We start from the raw sequence: 16,678 nt of genomic DNA on the forward strand, positions 1-16,678 counted from the left end.
TAAAGTATAATTATATATTAAATTATGCTGCACCAAGTATAAACTCAAATGTTTCTGAATCAATGAATGGCAACTGAGATCATGCAGAAGGTGAGATAAAACAACACTCTGGCAATCTCTCATGATGTGAGCAATAATTCCCATGAAAGTTCACTCATGCCTCTTACACTACAGGTGAGACCCATAAATCCACAAGTATTCATCGAGCCCTATCCTATACCAAACCCTCTATGAAGAAGTATAAAATATAGTCCACTTCTCCCATCAAGAAGTCTACGACTGATGAGACAAAACATACATACACTAAACAGTTAAAAAAATAAAGGAAGACAATCCAAAACTCAGTGCTAAGGAAAAGCATTCAGGTGGAGGATATATAAAGGATTCATTCATTCATTCATTCATTCATTCATTTGCTCACTCACTCACTCATTCATTTGTTCATTCACTCATCTAACAAAATATTTTTTCACTGCCTCCTATGTTCAGGCACTGTACTAAGTGCTTGGATATAATGGTAAACTAGGACGGTAACTGCCCTCAATGGGCCTACTGGTAAGGGGATGGGAAGCTGACAAGAAACAGGTAATTTTAACCCTGTACTATGATGGGTGTTAAATAAAGGATGTTATGGTGGTTTCTAGGAGGGACACTTAGCAGAGCAGAGGAAAATCAAAGAAGATTTTGTATAGCATGTAAAATTTATGCTGAGTTATCTAAAACATTAACAGGGCATAACTATGTGAAGTGGGAAAAGGGGGTTTTTAGGTAGAAGGAAAGCATGTGCAAAAGCCCGGAAGCAAGAAAGAGCATGAGAAGTGACCATCACATACGCAGATGAGACTGAGACAGGTCTAGCTCTAGCAGAGGGTTTGTTGTAGGTCACTATAAGGGACACAACGTGGGAGAGCCAGATTAAGGAAGCCATGGAATATAAAGAGTTCTAACCTCCTATTGGAAATTGAGCACATGTTCTTGATAGGAAGAAGAACACAAGGAAAGGTTGTGTCTGGGATAAGAAGGGGAGAGCTTAGAAGCCACGAGGTAATCCAGAGGAGGTAACTTGGAGTGGTTGACGGACCTATCCTTTAAGGGAAAGCATGGAGCCAGAGGCGCAAGAGCCAACAGCAAAACTGGGGGAATGAGGAGAGGCAGGAACAGTAGGGGGAGGAGCCAATGAATAAAGCAGAAGAAACAGAGAGAACCATAGGATATTATAGCAGTATTATGCATTTGGAGTTATCCAAACCAACTTACAAGCTACATGATCTTGGGCAAGTTACTTAAAAACATAAAGATTCCATTCCTTTTTCTGTGAAATGATATCGTCATACCCAACCACCACATACTTGTTATAAGGATGGAGACACTATGTATGTAAAGCGTCCAGCAGATTATAAGGCATGGAGTAAATACCCAATACATTGCGGATCTTTGTTATTATACAGTTCTCCAATTTTCCCTGACTCTCCCTCATCTCTGGTCTTTGTACATTCTATTCTTTCAGCATGACTCTTTCCCACTAATCTGTATGGCTGACTGCTCCCCAGATGCCTTTTATTACTCCCACGACAGGGTTAAGTAATCCCTATCAGTGCCCCTGAATTCTGAGCTTTCCTATTACTCTTTAGCATAAGTATCCAGTTAATTGTCCGTATCTACTAATAATTGGTCTCCTTGTACTAATATGAAGTTTCCTAAATTCAAGGATCTAGTCTGACTTATTCACAATCTTGGCATACTGTCAGATACATAGTAGGTATTCAGTAAATATGTATGGAATGAATGGAAACATTCCGTAGTGATTGTGGCATGGTATAGATAGGGAACAGAACAAAGAGCTCAGAAAGTAACCCACACACATACGGTCAACTGATCTTTAATAAAAGCACCAAGGACACACAGTGGGGAAAGGATAGTGTCTTCAATAAATATTGGGAAAACTGGATATTCACATGCAAAAGAATGACACTGGACCTCTATTTTATACCACTCACAAAAAAAATAACTGGAAGTGGATTAAATACTTAAATATAAGACCTGCAACTGTAAAACTCCTAGAAGAAAACAGAGGGGAGACAGATATTTGATATTGGTTCCGGCAATGATTTGTTGTATTTGACACCAAAAAGCACAGGCAACAAAAGCAAGAATAGACAAGTGGCCCTATATAAAACTAAAAAAAAAGCTTATTGCACAGCAAAGGAAACAATCATAGAGTGAAGAGGCAACTTCATGGGAGAAAATATTTGTAAACCGTATATCTGATAAGGGTTTAATTTCCAAAATATATAAGAAACTCATACAACTCAGTAGCAAAACAAACAAAATAAAACCCACAAATAATGCAATTAAAAAATGTACAAAGGATCTGAATATACAGTTTTCCAAAGAAGACCCATAAGCAGCCAAGAATAAGAAGTTATGTGAAAAGGTGATCGACATCGCTAATCATCATGGAAACGCAAGTCAAAACCACAATGAGGCATCACCTCATACCTGGTAGGATAGCTATTAACAAAAAGGCAAACTATAACAAGTGTTGGTGAAGATGTGGAGGAAAGGGAACTCTTGTACACTGTTGGTGGGAATGTAATCTTGCACCATCATTATGGAAAACAGTATGGAAGTTCCTCAAAAAAACAACTACCATATGATCACCAATCCCACTTCTGGGTATATATCTAATGGAAATGAAATCAGTATTTAGAAGAACCATCTGCATTCCCATGTTATTGCAGCATTATTCACAATAGCCAAGGTATGGATGAGTGGATAGAGAAAATGTGTTATTTGTGTATATATACTTATATACATACACAATGGAATATTATTCAGCCATAAAAAAGAAGGAAATCCTGCCATCTGCATCAACATGGATGAAACCGGATGACATTATGCTAAGTGACATAAACCAGAGAAAGACAAATACTGCATTATCTCACTTAAACGTGGAATTAAAAAACAAAATCATATTGTAATAACTTTGTATGGTGACAGGTGGTAACTATACTTATCATGGTGAGCACTGCATAGTGTACAGAATTGCCAAGTCACTACGTTGCACACCGGAAACTAATATAACATTGGATGTCACCTATACTTCAATTAAAAAAAAAGCCAAATTCATAGAAGTAGACAGGAGGATGACAGTTGCCAGGGGCTGAGGGGTAGGGAAAAAGGCCAGATGTTGAGTCAAAGATGACTAGGTTCATTTATAAGATGACTAGGTTCTGGGGATCTACTATTCAGCATGATGACTATAGCTAATAATACTGTACTATACACCTAGAATTTGCTAAAAGGATAGATATTAAGCATTGTCACCACACGTACACACACACACACACACACACACACAACTATATGAAGATGTATGTGTTAATTAACTTGATTGTCATAATCATCTCACAATGTATACACACATGCAATCACATTGTACAATTTAAGTATATACGATTTTATTTGTCAATTACACCTTGATATACCTGGGAAAAAGGTTAAGTTTTAAGAAACTAAGTTGAAACTGGCTCATTGACTTGAAACACGAGTGCTAGTTTCCCTGTGGGACAAACATTTTCTAATATTCTCATGAGGAGCGAGGGAGCCTTGGAAGTTGTTGGCATCCTGTTGCATCTCCCTGTCCCATATTTATTTATTTTTTTAATATAATTTATTGTCAAATTGGCTTCCATACAACACCCAGTGCTCATCCCAACAGGTGCCCCTCAATGCCCATCACCCACTTTCCCCTCCCTCCCACCCCCCATCCACCCTCAGTTTGTTCTCTGTATTTAAGAGTCTCTTCCGGTTTGCCTCCCTCCCTCCCTCTCTGTAACTATTTTTTCCCCCATATTTATTTCTAACCCTTCACTCCTGAGCCAGGTGTGTGGGACTCCTGTCAGGGAGAGCTGGTGAGGAATCCTTCCCTCCCCAGAGCCAAGTAGGGCCACTTATCCTGGGCAGGTCTTGGCTGACAATTTTGCCTGGTCTCCCTGATCTCAGAGACCAAACCCACTCTACTCTGTGACTGTGAGAGTACGTTTGGGAAAAAACGTAAGAGAATATTTCATGGTAATTGATGGGATGCAGCAAAGTTATAGCCAAAAGAACACATACAGCTTTAAAAGGCTTCACAATCAAAAACATATAAAATTAAGAAATTCAGTGTTTATATTAAGAAATACAAAGAGCAACAAAATAAAACAAATTGGGAGGAGGAAATTGATAAAAGCTAAACATAATGAAATTAGAACAAATAGATGAAATAATAAATCCAAAAGCCAACACTTTTAAATACTAAAAAAATACATAATCCCCTTGTGTGCCAGGCTTTAAAAAAGAAGGACAGAGAGCTTAACTATACAAGCTTAGGAATAAGAAAGGAAACATGAACATAGACTATAGAAAAGACAAAAAGAATTATAGGATATTACTACCTTTGGTAACAAGGAAACAATTTGGATTGTGTAAAAATTTCCTAGAAAAATACAAATAATCAAAGCAACCTAAGAAGAAGTGAAATCTGAATATACCAAGTATGCTAAAAGAGAATGGAAATGTAATTGTAAATATACTTCACTGAAACTTCAATGTCCAGATGGTTTCACAGCTAAGCTCTTTTTAACCTTTAAAGAATGGATAATTCCAATATTATTTAGACTATTCTAGATAACTCATAAAGATGAATACTCCCAATTTTTGTTATAAAGCCAGCATAACTTTAAAACAAGTAGAAAGAACTGTGTATAAATCCCATTTATATACACAGGTCATAATTTCTATTTTTAAATGTTTATTTATTTATTTTGAGAGACAGCGAGAGCATGAGAGCAGGGAAGGGCAGAGATAGAAGGAAAGAGAGAATCGCAAGCAGGCTTTGCACTGTCAGCACAGAGCCCGACGTGGGGCTCGATTCCATAAACCGTGAGATCATGACCTGTGCCAAAACCAAGAGTCAGACACTTAACCAGTTGACTGAGCCACCCAGGCACCCCCACAGGTCATAATTTCCTAAATAAAATATTGTCACATAGAACCCAGGAATATGTTGAAATTGTTAGAGTATGACTGTTATGAGTTGAATTTTCTCTTCCCCTCCCCCCACAAAAGGTATGCTGAAATCCTAACTCCTATATCTCAGGATGTGGCCTTACTTGGAAAAAGGATCTTTACATAGGTAATAAAGTAAAGATGAGGTCACTAGGGTAGGACCTAATCCAACATGACAGGTATTCTACAAAAAGGGGAAATTTGGATACAGAGACAGACACCCATGGAGGGAAGACCACACGAAGAAACTGAAAGTTGGCCGTGAAGACAGAGACACAGGAAGGGCGCCATGTGAAGATAGGACGATGCATGTATAATCCAAGGATTGCCACAGATTGCTGGCAAATCACTAGAAGCTATAAAGAGATAAGGAAGAACCCTCCTCCACAGGTTTCAGAGGGAGTATGGTCCTGGTAACACCTTGATCTTGGACTTCTACTTCCAGAACTATATGACAATAAGTTTCTATTGTTTTAAGTCACCCAGTTTGTGGTACTTTGTTATGACAGGCCCAGCAAATGAATACAATGACCAAGAAGGTTCATTCCCCAAATTCAAAGATGGGTCAAGATCAGGAAATCTGTCAACCATACTCTATCATACATCAACAAATTATAGACAAAATCACATGATGTCATAAATGCTGAAAAGCTATTTGATAAAAGCTGGCAGCAAATCTTAAAAACTCTAAGTAAACTAGGAATAAAAAGATATAAGACCATAGCCCAAGAACAATAATTATTCTAAACAGTGAAACTCTAAAACAATTTCATCTAGAATCAGAAATTAGTTTTCTCAGCAATCACTCTTATTATTTAATATTCCCTTGAGGGTTTTAGCAAATGCAGTATGACAAAAATAACTGATATGAACAGTAGAAAAAAAGAGGTAAAACTATCTATTTTTGTTGAAATGATAGTATATCTCAAATATCCCTAAGAACCTCTAGTAAATGCCTACTAGAATTTAAAGACAATTTGGTTTTTTTACTATATTGGAAATAAGTTCTTAGATATGGAAAAAGGAAAATACTTCACTTACAACTGTGACAAGAATTATAAAATACCTGAGCATAATTTTAAAAGAAAGGCACAGAACCTAAAGAAAGAAAATTGTAAGGTCTTATTGAAGAGCATAAACTGAGATATGAAGAAATGGAAAACGATGTCATATCCTTGGATGAGAAAATTTACTATCATGAAAGTGCCAGTTCTTTCAAAGTAATATGTAAACTTATTTTGATTCCAAATAAAACCCAACAGGAAATTATCTGGAGAAACGGGATAAATTGACCTTAACCTTCATATAAAAATTTAAATTGGGTTCTTGTTTTATATCACATGTAAAATTGTAATTCAAATGGATTAAAAGCTTAGATGGAAAAAGACACAAATCTTTGAAGACATTCTAACAACGTATACTGTCTAGAAGTTGGAAAAACCTTGTTATTCTAGGAAGAAAATTCAGAAGCTGTAAACAAAAAGATACACGTTTTTGACAAATGAAGGTTTAAAACTTTGTGTATGGTAGGGGTGCCTAGGTGGCTCAGTCACTTAAGCGTCTGACTTCGGCTCAGGTCACGATCTCATGGCTTGTGGGTTCGAGCCCCGCGTCGGGCTCTGTGCTGACAGCTCAGAGCCTGGAACCTACTTTGGATTCTGAGTCTCCTTCTCTCTCTCAAAAATAAACAAACATTAAAACTTTGTGTATGGCAAAAAGATATCATAAATAAAATCACAAACAATAAATTAAGGAAATTGCTGTTATAAATTGACAAGAAAAAGACATCCCAACAGAAAAATGAGCAAAGAATATAATTCATAGTACATTGCCAATAACATACAAAAATATACTCACAGTATCCAGGGAAAGAGAAATTCAAGTACTACTGAGAAATCACTTTACACCCATCAGACTGCCAAAAATTTTAAAAAGCAGTAACACCTATTGCTGGTAAGGAGGAACATAAAAGGTATGCACATACAGAGATAGTAGAAATATGATTTGACAACAAATGTTTTAAAATTAAAACATACATATCCTTTTTTTAAAGTTTTTAAAATTTATTTTGAGGGAGGGGCGCCTGGGTGGCGCAGTTGGTTAAGCGTCCGACTTCAGCCAGGTCACGATCTCGCGGTCCGGGAGTTCGAGCCCCGCGTCGGGCTCTGGGCTGATGGCTCAGAGCCTGGAGCTTGTTTCCGATTCTGTGTCTCCCTCTCTCTTTGCCCTTCCCCCGTTCATGCTCTGTCTCTCTCTGTCCCAAAAATAAATAAACGTTGAAAAAAAATTTATTTTGAGGGAGAGAGAGAAAGAGAGAGGGTGTTTGCAGGGTTGGGGGGGCAGAGAGAGAGGAAGAGAGAATCCCAAACAGGTTCCGCTGTGCTTTCAGTGTGCATGCAGCCAGACACGGGGCTCCATCCCACAAGCCATGAGATCATGACCTGAGCCGAAATCAAGAGTCGGACGCTTAACCAACTGAGCCACCCAGACACCCCTAAAACATACATATTCTTTCAATCAGCAATTCTTTTCTTAGGAAGCTGTTCAAAAATGTATGTATGAAGATTTTTTTTACAGTATTGTTTATTTGTGCACAAATCTAGAAACAGAGTTGAATTAATGACGAATGAATTGATCCCGAAAAATAGTTGAATAAATTTTGATACATTCACATCATGGGATATTATGAAGCCATTATACAAAATGAAATAGACCTAAACTAGTTGATTTATAATGATTCGCAAAAGATATTGCTGAGCGGACAAAAACAAGATGGAGAAAAGTATGCATAATGTAATCCAATTTATAATAAATGTTAATATATGACTATATACGTGTATGTATAGATATTAGTTATATGACTATACACATGTATGTATACATAGTCACACGCACGCATACACATATATATGAATTAATATACATGAAAAGTACAAAACAATACATACTGAACAGTTAACATGTGTTATCTGGTGGAGGAGGTTATGAGGTGGGTAGGGAAACAGAGCAAAGGGGAGAAGCAAGAACAAAAGACTGCACTAAAATCACTAGTATGTAAGTTATGATTCAATTTACTAAAAATTATATATATTTTACGTGAGTATATATTGATTTTCCTAAGAAATTACAAAAAAAAGATGTTTTTCTACTATCTTATACAGATGTTGGTGATACAGAGTCAAAAAGCAATTTAGAATAATGTGTATATTATACACTCGTTTCTGTAAAGGGACACTTAACTCCTCCCTTCTATATGTGTGTGTGAGCAAGAAAAAGTGATAGAATGCTACATACTAGCTTGTTAGCACTGGATATCTCTGGATTCCAAATTGGGATTGGGGAAAGCAGTGGAATACTTAGCTTCTTCTTTATAGATCTTTATGTGTTTTATTTCTTGAAAAAGCCAAAAACAAATAAGTGAACAAAACCAAACGCCTATACAAACCAGGGTGAAGCAGGCTCAGTGTGGGCTGTGATGAGGCAGAATTCATACCTGAAAACATTTAGTTTAAAAAAAAAAAAACGACAAAACCACCACAAAGACCATTTTGTGAGAGGGGGAAAAAAAAGATTTTCATGAGGGCAGGACTCAGTTCAAATTTTTGTGTGTTGAGCGTTTATAGGAACAAACGCCAGACGTCACACAGATTTTATGTAACAGACTGGGAAACCATGTAACTTCACTTTGTATCCATCTATCCTTTGATTACACAATCTGTAAGCAGGGCCAAAGAAGACAGAGTGCTTGCAGAATGCCTCTAACTCTTTGATGTTAGGATACTTACTATTATGAGAACAAGTACCTACTATCACAGAAATCTAGAATCATGGAGAACCCCTAGTCTAACTTCCTTGTGTTCAGTCCAGGAGACTGAAGCCAGGTGAAGCAATCACCATACTCATCTTTTATCCTCTCGATTCCCCCAGTGGTGGAAAAATTATTTTATTTCAAAATTTTCTCTCCGAGCAAATAAATGTCAAACAAGTAACGACAGTATTTCATTAGTTCAATAAATAAAAGTTCTTATATTTACATATAAAAACCAACCTTCAACTGCTATATTAAGCAATGTAGAGCCGTTGGTTAAAATCACAAGGTCAATCCTCAATCATTCATTTCTTCATCCTTCCTTTCATTCAACCAACATTCATTGAACCCTACTATACCCCTGACATTGTGAGGTGCTGGTGGTACACACTTCAGTAAAATGTGGCCCCTGTTCACCACCCAGTGGGGAAGTGTCAGGCTACAAAACAAGCGCCACCAAAATATAAACCCAGTGTGGATGGCACAACTCATTCTCACTGGAGTTTTAGGGGCGGCTTCATCAAGGGTACGGTTGACACATGAGTCAGGCCATGAGGATTTCAGAGGCAACAGTGAGAGCAAAAAAAAAGCAAGGAAGTGGCATGTTTGAGGAAATGATCAGCCTGTAGCCCAATCCAAGAAAAGAACAGAGGAGAAAACTAGAAATTCAAATGTCCTAGCCTGAGGATAAAAGTAAGTTTAGTCCAAGTACAAGATAATTTGCTGCCCCCACTGCTGCCTGCCTGACGCATGGGACGTGCTTAGCAAATAATGTCTGGGCAAGTCCTGACCAAGTACGTAGTATCTCGGTTCAAGTTACTGAATAGTTTCAGCATTATTAATTACCATGTACTGTCCGGGGTCCAAATCTCCCATCATCCCTTTCAGGTGTGTGTTTTCAGTTCTGACAGCTTTGTATCTCATGTCTGAGACCTGGAAGGGGATCAGTAGGAAAAAGTGAGTGTAAAATTCATAATAAAAGCTCACAATTGTATTAAAATTAATTTTATTCGCATAAACATTTTCTAAGTGCAGTGAAGAGAAACGCTTCTTAGGCACGATCATTCCAAATCAGGTATTTGCATTCAGGTCTCTCTTTGGCAGCCCCACTTTACCCTCCTTTCCTGACCAGTGCTAAATTAAAAACAGATACTGACAATAATGATGTTCTTTCCCATACCAAAATTCTGTATCACTTCTATTTTCTATTGTATGCCAATTATTACCAGAAAAACCACTATTTAAAACATGCTCGAATAACACTGCCCATTGAATTCTTCACTACCTCATTTTTAACAATATGCAAATATGACTTTGATGTTTAATTTTGTTCTAATATTTCTGCCAAACGGCTCTCTTTTTGTGTGGCCGCTTCATTTTGTCTAATTTATTTATTTTTCCCTGATTTTTTTCTACTTAGCAGTACTCAGAAATAGTATCTGCTCTTTTATTTACATAGGCCTCATTTCTATATAAAACACTTCCCTTGAAAAGATTTACTTTTGTAGATTACAAACTATATTTTCCTTAACAAAAACCTAAAAATATCAAAAAACATAAAGGTGAAAATAAAAATCATCCATAACCAAAAGACAGTCTCTTCAGCAAATGGTGCCGGGAAAATTGGACGGCAACATGCAAGAAAATGAACCTGGACCACTTTCTTACACCAAACACAAAAATAAACTCAAAATAGATGAAAGACCTAAAACGTAAGAAAGGAAGCCATCAAAATCCTAAAGGAGAAAACAGGCAACAACCTCTCTGACCTTGGCCTCAGCAGCTTCTTACTTGACATGTCTCTGGAGGCAAGGGAAACAAAAGCAAAAATGAACTATTGGGACCTCATCAAAATAAAAAGCTTCTGTACGACAAAGGAAACAATCAGCAAAACTAAAAGGCAACCGATGGAATGGGAGAAGATATTTGCAATGACACGTCAGATAAAGGGTTAGTATCCAAAATCTATAAAGAACTTATCAAACTCAACATCCAAAAAACAAATACTCCCGTAAAGAAATGGGCAGAAGACAGGAATAGAAACTTTTCCAAAGAAGATATCCAGATGGCTACAGACACATGAAAAGACGCTCAACATCATTCATCATCAGGGAAATACAAATCAAAACCACAATGAGATACCACCTCACACCCGTCAAAATGGTTAAAATTAACAACTTAGGCGACAGATGTTGGTGAGGATGTGGCGAAAGAGGGACCCGTCTGCACTGCTGGTGGGAATGCAAACTGGTGCAGCCACTCTGGAAAACAGTGTGTGGTTCCTCAAAAACTTAAAAATAGAACTACCCTATGACCCAGCGATTGCACTACTAGGTATTTATCTAAAGGATACAGGAGTGCTGATTCAAAAGGGCACATGTAACCCAATGTTTATAGCAGCACTATCGCCAATAGCCAAATTACGGAAAGAGCCTAAATGTCCATTGACGAATGGACAAAAATATATACAATGGAATATTATTTGACCATCAAAAAGAATGAAATCTTGCCACTTGCAACAATGTGGATGGAACTAGAGTGTGTTATGCTAAGCAAAATAAGTCAGTCAGAGTCATATGATTTCACTCATATGTGGAATTTAAGAAACAAAACAGATGGACATAGGGGAAGGGAAGCAAAAACAAGATAAAAACAGGGAGATGAACCATGAAGAGACTCTTAAATACAGAGAACAAACTAAGGGTTGCTGGTGGGGTGTTGGGGCGGTGGGCTAAATGGGCAATGGGCATTAAGGAGGGCACTTGCTGAGATGAGCACTGGGTGTTATATGTAAGTGATGAATCACTAAATTCTATTCCTGAAATCATTATTACACTACATGTTAACTAAGTTGGATTAAATTTTAAAAATTTCATTTCAAAAAAAAATCATCCATAATCCAGTTACCTAGGTCACTGTTCACACCTGTAAAATATCTTTTCCTATCAGGTACAACCACTGCCACTATCCCATCTATGCTGTTTTCCTGTGTATTGTACAAGTTGATCAGTTGAAGGTTTATAATTGGACAAAGGCCAAATCTCTTCTTGTTTTTATGATACACAGGATTTAAATAACCATCTTATTTATGAAGTGACCCTTAAATGCCCAGAAAGTTATTGAATGGTGCACGCAAAGCCTCCTGATTTGGGATTTAAAAAAGCAGGTAAACCTTACACTTTTTAATCACCAATTTGATGATGAGTAAAGTGTTGAAGGAATTTCAAAAAAAAATGGAAGGAAGGAAGGAAGGAAATGGAAGGAGGGAAGACGTTGAAGTTCTTGTAGTATTTTAACAGTAGAACATTATAATTACAGTTTTTTTACCATGAACCATGCTGTGCGTTGAGTCAATGTTCAGTAAACATGGACTAATTTTCATGTTTCAACATCTATTTTTAAAAAACCACCAAATAAATATATAAAATGGGCGGGAGGGGTGCCTGGGTGGCTCAGTTGGTTTAGCGTCCAACTCTTGATTTCGGCTCAGGTCATGACCTTATGGACTGTGAGACTGAGCCCCGCATTGGCCCCTGAACTGACTCTCTGTCCCTCCCCCGCTCATGCACGCTCTCAAAATAAATAAATAAACTTAAAAAATATATATCTCATATACACATATATGTACATGGGGGTGGGAAGTATCCATGAAAGGCTGGAATAGAGGCCTTTTTTTAAGACAAAAATTCTAATGGGATATAGAAAACAAATTCAAGAATAAATCTTTGACTAGAGCATCCTGTGGGAGGCGATCAAAATACAGGTCACGAGAAAATGTTAGGACGGAATTTAATGCAATTATCTTGTGCTGTCACTTTTTCCCCGGTTCTTTTTTGATGACACTTTGCATTATTTCGCAAATGATGCTAGCCTCAGAAACAATAGCAAGAAATGCAACGGCTTATGAATCAATGATGAAGACTTACTATCAGAGCCGAGCAAGACAGTGACCTGGACAAGTGCTGTCCTGCCCGCTTGCATACCTGCTGTTTTGATAACATTTTTTCTTTTATTTCTAACTCCATTTTTAACTGTCTTTCCAGAAAGGCAGCTTTCTTCATGATAGTTGCTATAGTGATCTCCTTCTGATGAAGTTCCTCTGTTAGGTCCGAGATTTCATTCCTCATTCTTTCCTGCTCAGAACCATGGCACTCTTCCTCCTGATACAGTTGGCTTCTTATCTGCGGCAGATACATTCCAGCAAATATCAACAGATCTTTTTCTCTAGAAAGTGGCTTGAAGCTTTTGTTAGCCATGCTCAGCCTTCCCGTCCTCCCTTAAACCTTTGGCAGGCCCCACTTTACCCTCCTTTTCCAATCAAGGCTGAACGAAAAACAGATACTCACAATAAATGACTGATTTACTTGTCTCCTTTCAAATTCAAAATTCCATTTCTCACTTCTATTTTCTATTATATGCACATCACCACTTACCACTGATACTACTTTGACAACCACTTTGACAGGAAGGTGGAGAAAACATCAAGCACTGAACCTCCCGGCCTCACTGAGGTATAATTAGTATACAAAAACTGCATGTACTTATATACGATTTGGTGAATTTGGACATACATGCATGCTACTATCACCACAACAGATGTAATAATCATGCCCATTACCTCCAAAAGATTCCTTGTGTTCCTTTAAAAAATTTTTTTTCGTGGTAAGAACGCTTAACATGAGATCTACTCCTTTACAATTGTAAGTGCATAATATCTTACTGTCAGCTATAGGCCCTGCTCTATAACTTCACTCTATACCCATCACACAACCACTGCAGAATGTGTGACGGAAGAGGTCTGGACTCACTCCCCAGAGGTGGATGGACCAGGCATGTTTTTTAGGGAGAAAAAAACTGGCTTAGAACGGTTAGGTGCCTTGTTCAAGGTCATAAAGCTATTAACTGGCAGAGGCAGGACTAGAACCTAGGACTCTTGGTTTTAAATTCAGGGCTTTTTTTTTTTTTTTTTTTTTTTTTTTTTTACTACATTGTGGGTACTGTTTGTGACTGAATGCTATGTTTTTCAGAATCACGTTATAATAAATTTCAAACTTCATGTATCCATGAAAATGCATCACCTCCTGCCCTTAAGCCTGTGGAGGAGTCTCCTACTCTTAACCATAGTTAGGCCTTCCCTGTCAGCAACCTCTGGTTCACCTTGGGCTCCTCCCCACCCTGTCCCACCAAATACAGTCAGGCAGCAAATTCTGTCCCTTGCACTTCTAAATCTCTCCTCTGCTCTGCATTTCTACTATCACTGTCTTCGTCCAGCCTCTTACCACCTTTCTAGAAATCATTAACTGTGTCTAATTCTTGAGATCTGGAGATAAAGTACCCAATCGCCAGTCTCAAGATGATCGTGGTCCGTTGGGGGAGACAAAAATAAACAATCAACGTCAGGGGTATGTAGTGGAGGGATGCTTAACCCAACCTGGGGATGTCAGGATGGGCTTCTCGGAGGATGGGACATCAGACAAATACTGAAGGATGAATAGAAGCCAGACGGAAGGCAGGGGTGGAGAAGGGCTCCCAGGCAAAGAGTGAAGAGTAGGGGTGAGAGAGAATGCAGACACAGCGAAGCAAGAGGAGTCTGGAATGGCCGGGACTTGGCGTGTTGTGAGACATGAGGCTGGAGAGGTTGGTGGAGCCCATCCACAAAGAGATTTATATGAATTTCTCCAGGGCACTTACTTCTAAAACTGATTTTATTTTCATTTCATCTTTAAACATTTCAGGATATATCTGTAAAAGAATAAGGGCACTCTCTTTCTCTTTTTAAAAAATAGCCAGAATACCAATGTAATATCTTAAAAATATTAACAACTCCTCCATATCATCAAATATCCAGGCAGTATTCAAATTTACAAATGTGTCAGAAGCTCAATGTATGTTTTTCTGTTTGTTTATTTGAATTGTGATCTAAATATGTGGACTGGATCATGTCTTTCTTTTTGTGTGTGTTCTAAGTAGTCTGTATACATCATCTAAGCCATGCAAGAGTTCTCTGTTTTGCAGAATGAAGGAGTTAAGTATGTAACTTTTCACAGTCACATTCCTGGTGACAGGCAGTCTGATTCTAGGACTTTACTACCCATTGTGCCATGTAACCCATGGGCACAGGGCCCTAGAAGGTGGTTCACACATTGGAAAAAGCTAGCATGGGATGACCTAACATGGAAAGGACATGTGTTCAGAAGGCAAACTTGGCTTGTCCTTAGCTTTATACCACCAACCCCCCTGTGATTTCGTTCTCAATACTAACATTTTTAGAATTTCAGAGTTTGACATGACCTTAGGAATCACATGGTCCAACCCCATCATTGAATAGATGAGGGGGAAAAACAAAAAGGACTCACCAGGAAGGGAACTAACCGGGCTTGAGTTACCCAACTCTGAAGAGCAAAAGAAGGGACCAGGAGACAGAGGGTACAAATGTCCTCACCCTGAGGACAATGTTACAGGTCTCATTTTGTCTCCAATCTTCTCTCTCTGTTTTTTTTTTTTTTTTTCCTTACAATTTATTTGATGAAACAACAGGGCTGTTCTGGGGTTTGTCCCCGTTTGGATTTTGCTGATTACATCCCTGTTGTGTAGTTAACATGTTCTCTTAAGATGGAACTTTTAAAATGTGCAAACATGAATATCCCATTATGAGAAAGGAATAAACTATTTTTATTATTTTCACAGCGTTTAGATACTAAAACAACATGCTATACTGCAAAGCTTCCTGCCAAATGAGATTAATTTACCGAGCTCTAAATGACTTTTGGCTTTATTAAAAATGTCAATTTTATCACAAAACAAAAATAGTTCTACACTGAAAAACAGAGAAAGAAATAAGACACTTGCAGGATTCATAATACATGGCTCTTGTTGCTTTTATTACAAGAGAATGAAAATGCTCTCCACAAACACTTCCTGGGAGCTATAGCTATTTATACCCAATTCATTTGTTACCTTTTCTGCACAGCAGTGCATTATCTAGAGGTCTCCAAGAGCCCATGAAGAGAATTTGTGCCTAGCATTCTCTCCTTCCATGTCAAAACTGTGCAATGTCAGTAGATTCCTTATTACTCAAGGTTTTATTGAGTGTGGGAGGTTCAGAATGGTGTAACTATACTTTAGGTGGCTTTAATCAACCTTTGTATCATAATGCATTCACTGGGGACACGAGTAAAGAACAGTTTTTCAAAGTTATACTTTTAAATAGCAGTGAAATCAGTTTCATGGGAGTATGTGAAAAATATAAGGAAAATGACCGTTAATTCATAACACCTTTTCTACACTTAATAGCTACCTGACGGTCAACTCTTTGGGAGACAGGATTTGCCTTTCACATCATTGTAGTTCCTACAGAAATGAGCAGAATAGCGAGAGTCCTGCTAGATGCTCAATAAATGATTGTTGACTTTATACAAACAGCAACTGAATTTATGAACCTACACAATTATGGGAGACCTTCACCTTCATTCATTCTCCAAATACTTATTTTCACTTTTGTGTGCTGGGATAGATGATAATTCAAAGCCACGCTCAGGTGTTTCCAATTGTTTAGATCATATAATATTGAATATTTAGGTGTGATCCTCAAACCTAAAGACCAGAGACGTGGGTAGCAGCCATGATAAGCTTCATGGAAAGGAAGCCACCATTGGATTTTGCTAGGGAGAGAAGAGAATATGCTTTCTGTAGGCAGCTGGGAACCACAAGGTGTTCAAGGACAGCGCCCGGGCCTCATTCACCCTTGTATTCCCAGCTCCTGGCAGTCTACTTGGCACATGTTAGGTGCTCGGTGACAAAGGGCGGGTGTAACCAATA

General features: G+C 38.0%; 1 protein-coding gene across 1 annotated transcript in view; it reads right to left on the bottom strand.

Moving 5' to 3' along the window:
* Positions 1–16,678, bottom strand: part of DEUP1 (deuterosome assembly protein 1) — an 85,389-nt gene that overhangs the window by 20,942 nt on the left and 47,769 nt on the right. The window contains exons 10-12 of the mRNA XM_047071966.1: positions 14,552–14,602; positions 12,787–13,041; positions 9,707–9,793 (exon numbers count right to left, since the gene is read on the bottom strand). Coding sequence (XP_046927922.1) covers positions 9,707–9,793; positions 12,787–13,041; positions 14,552–14,602 — 393 coding nt within the window. The remainder of the gene's footprint in view (positions 1–9,706; positions 9,794–12,786; positions 13,042–14,551; positions 14,603–16,678) is intronic.

The sequence above is a fragment of the Lynx rufus genome, unplaced genomic scaffold, assembly GCF_022079265.1.
Source record: "Lynx rufus isolate CCGP_SWC_20201006 ecotype Redwood Valley unplaced genomic scaffold, mLynRuf1.p SCAF_9, whole genome shotgun sequence".
NCBI lineage: Eukaryota > Metazoa > Chordata > Mammalia > Carnivora > Felidae > Lynx > Lynx rufus.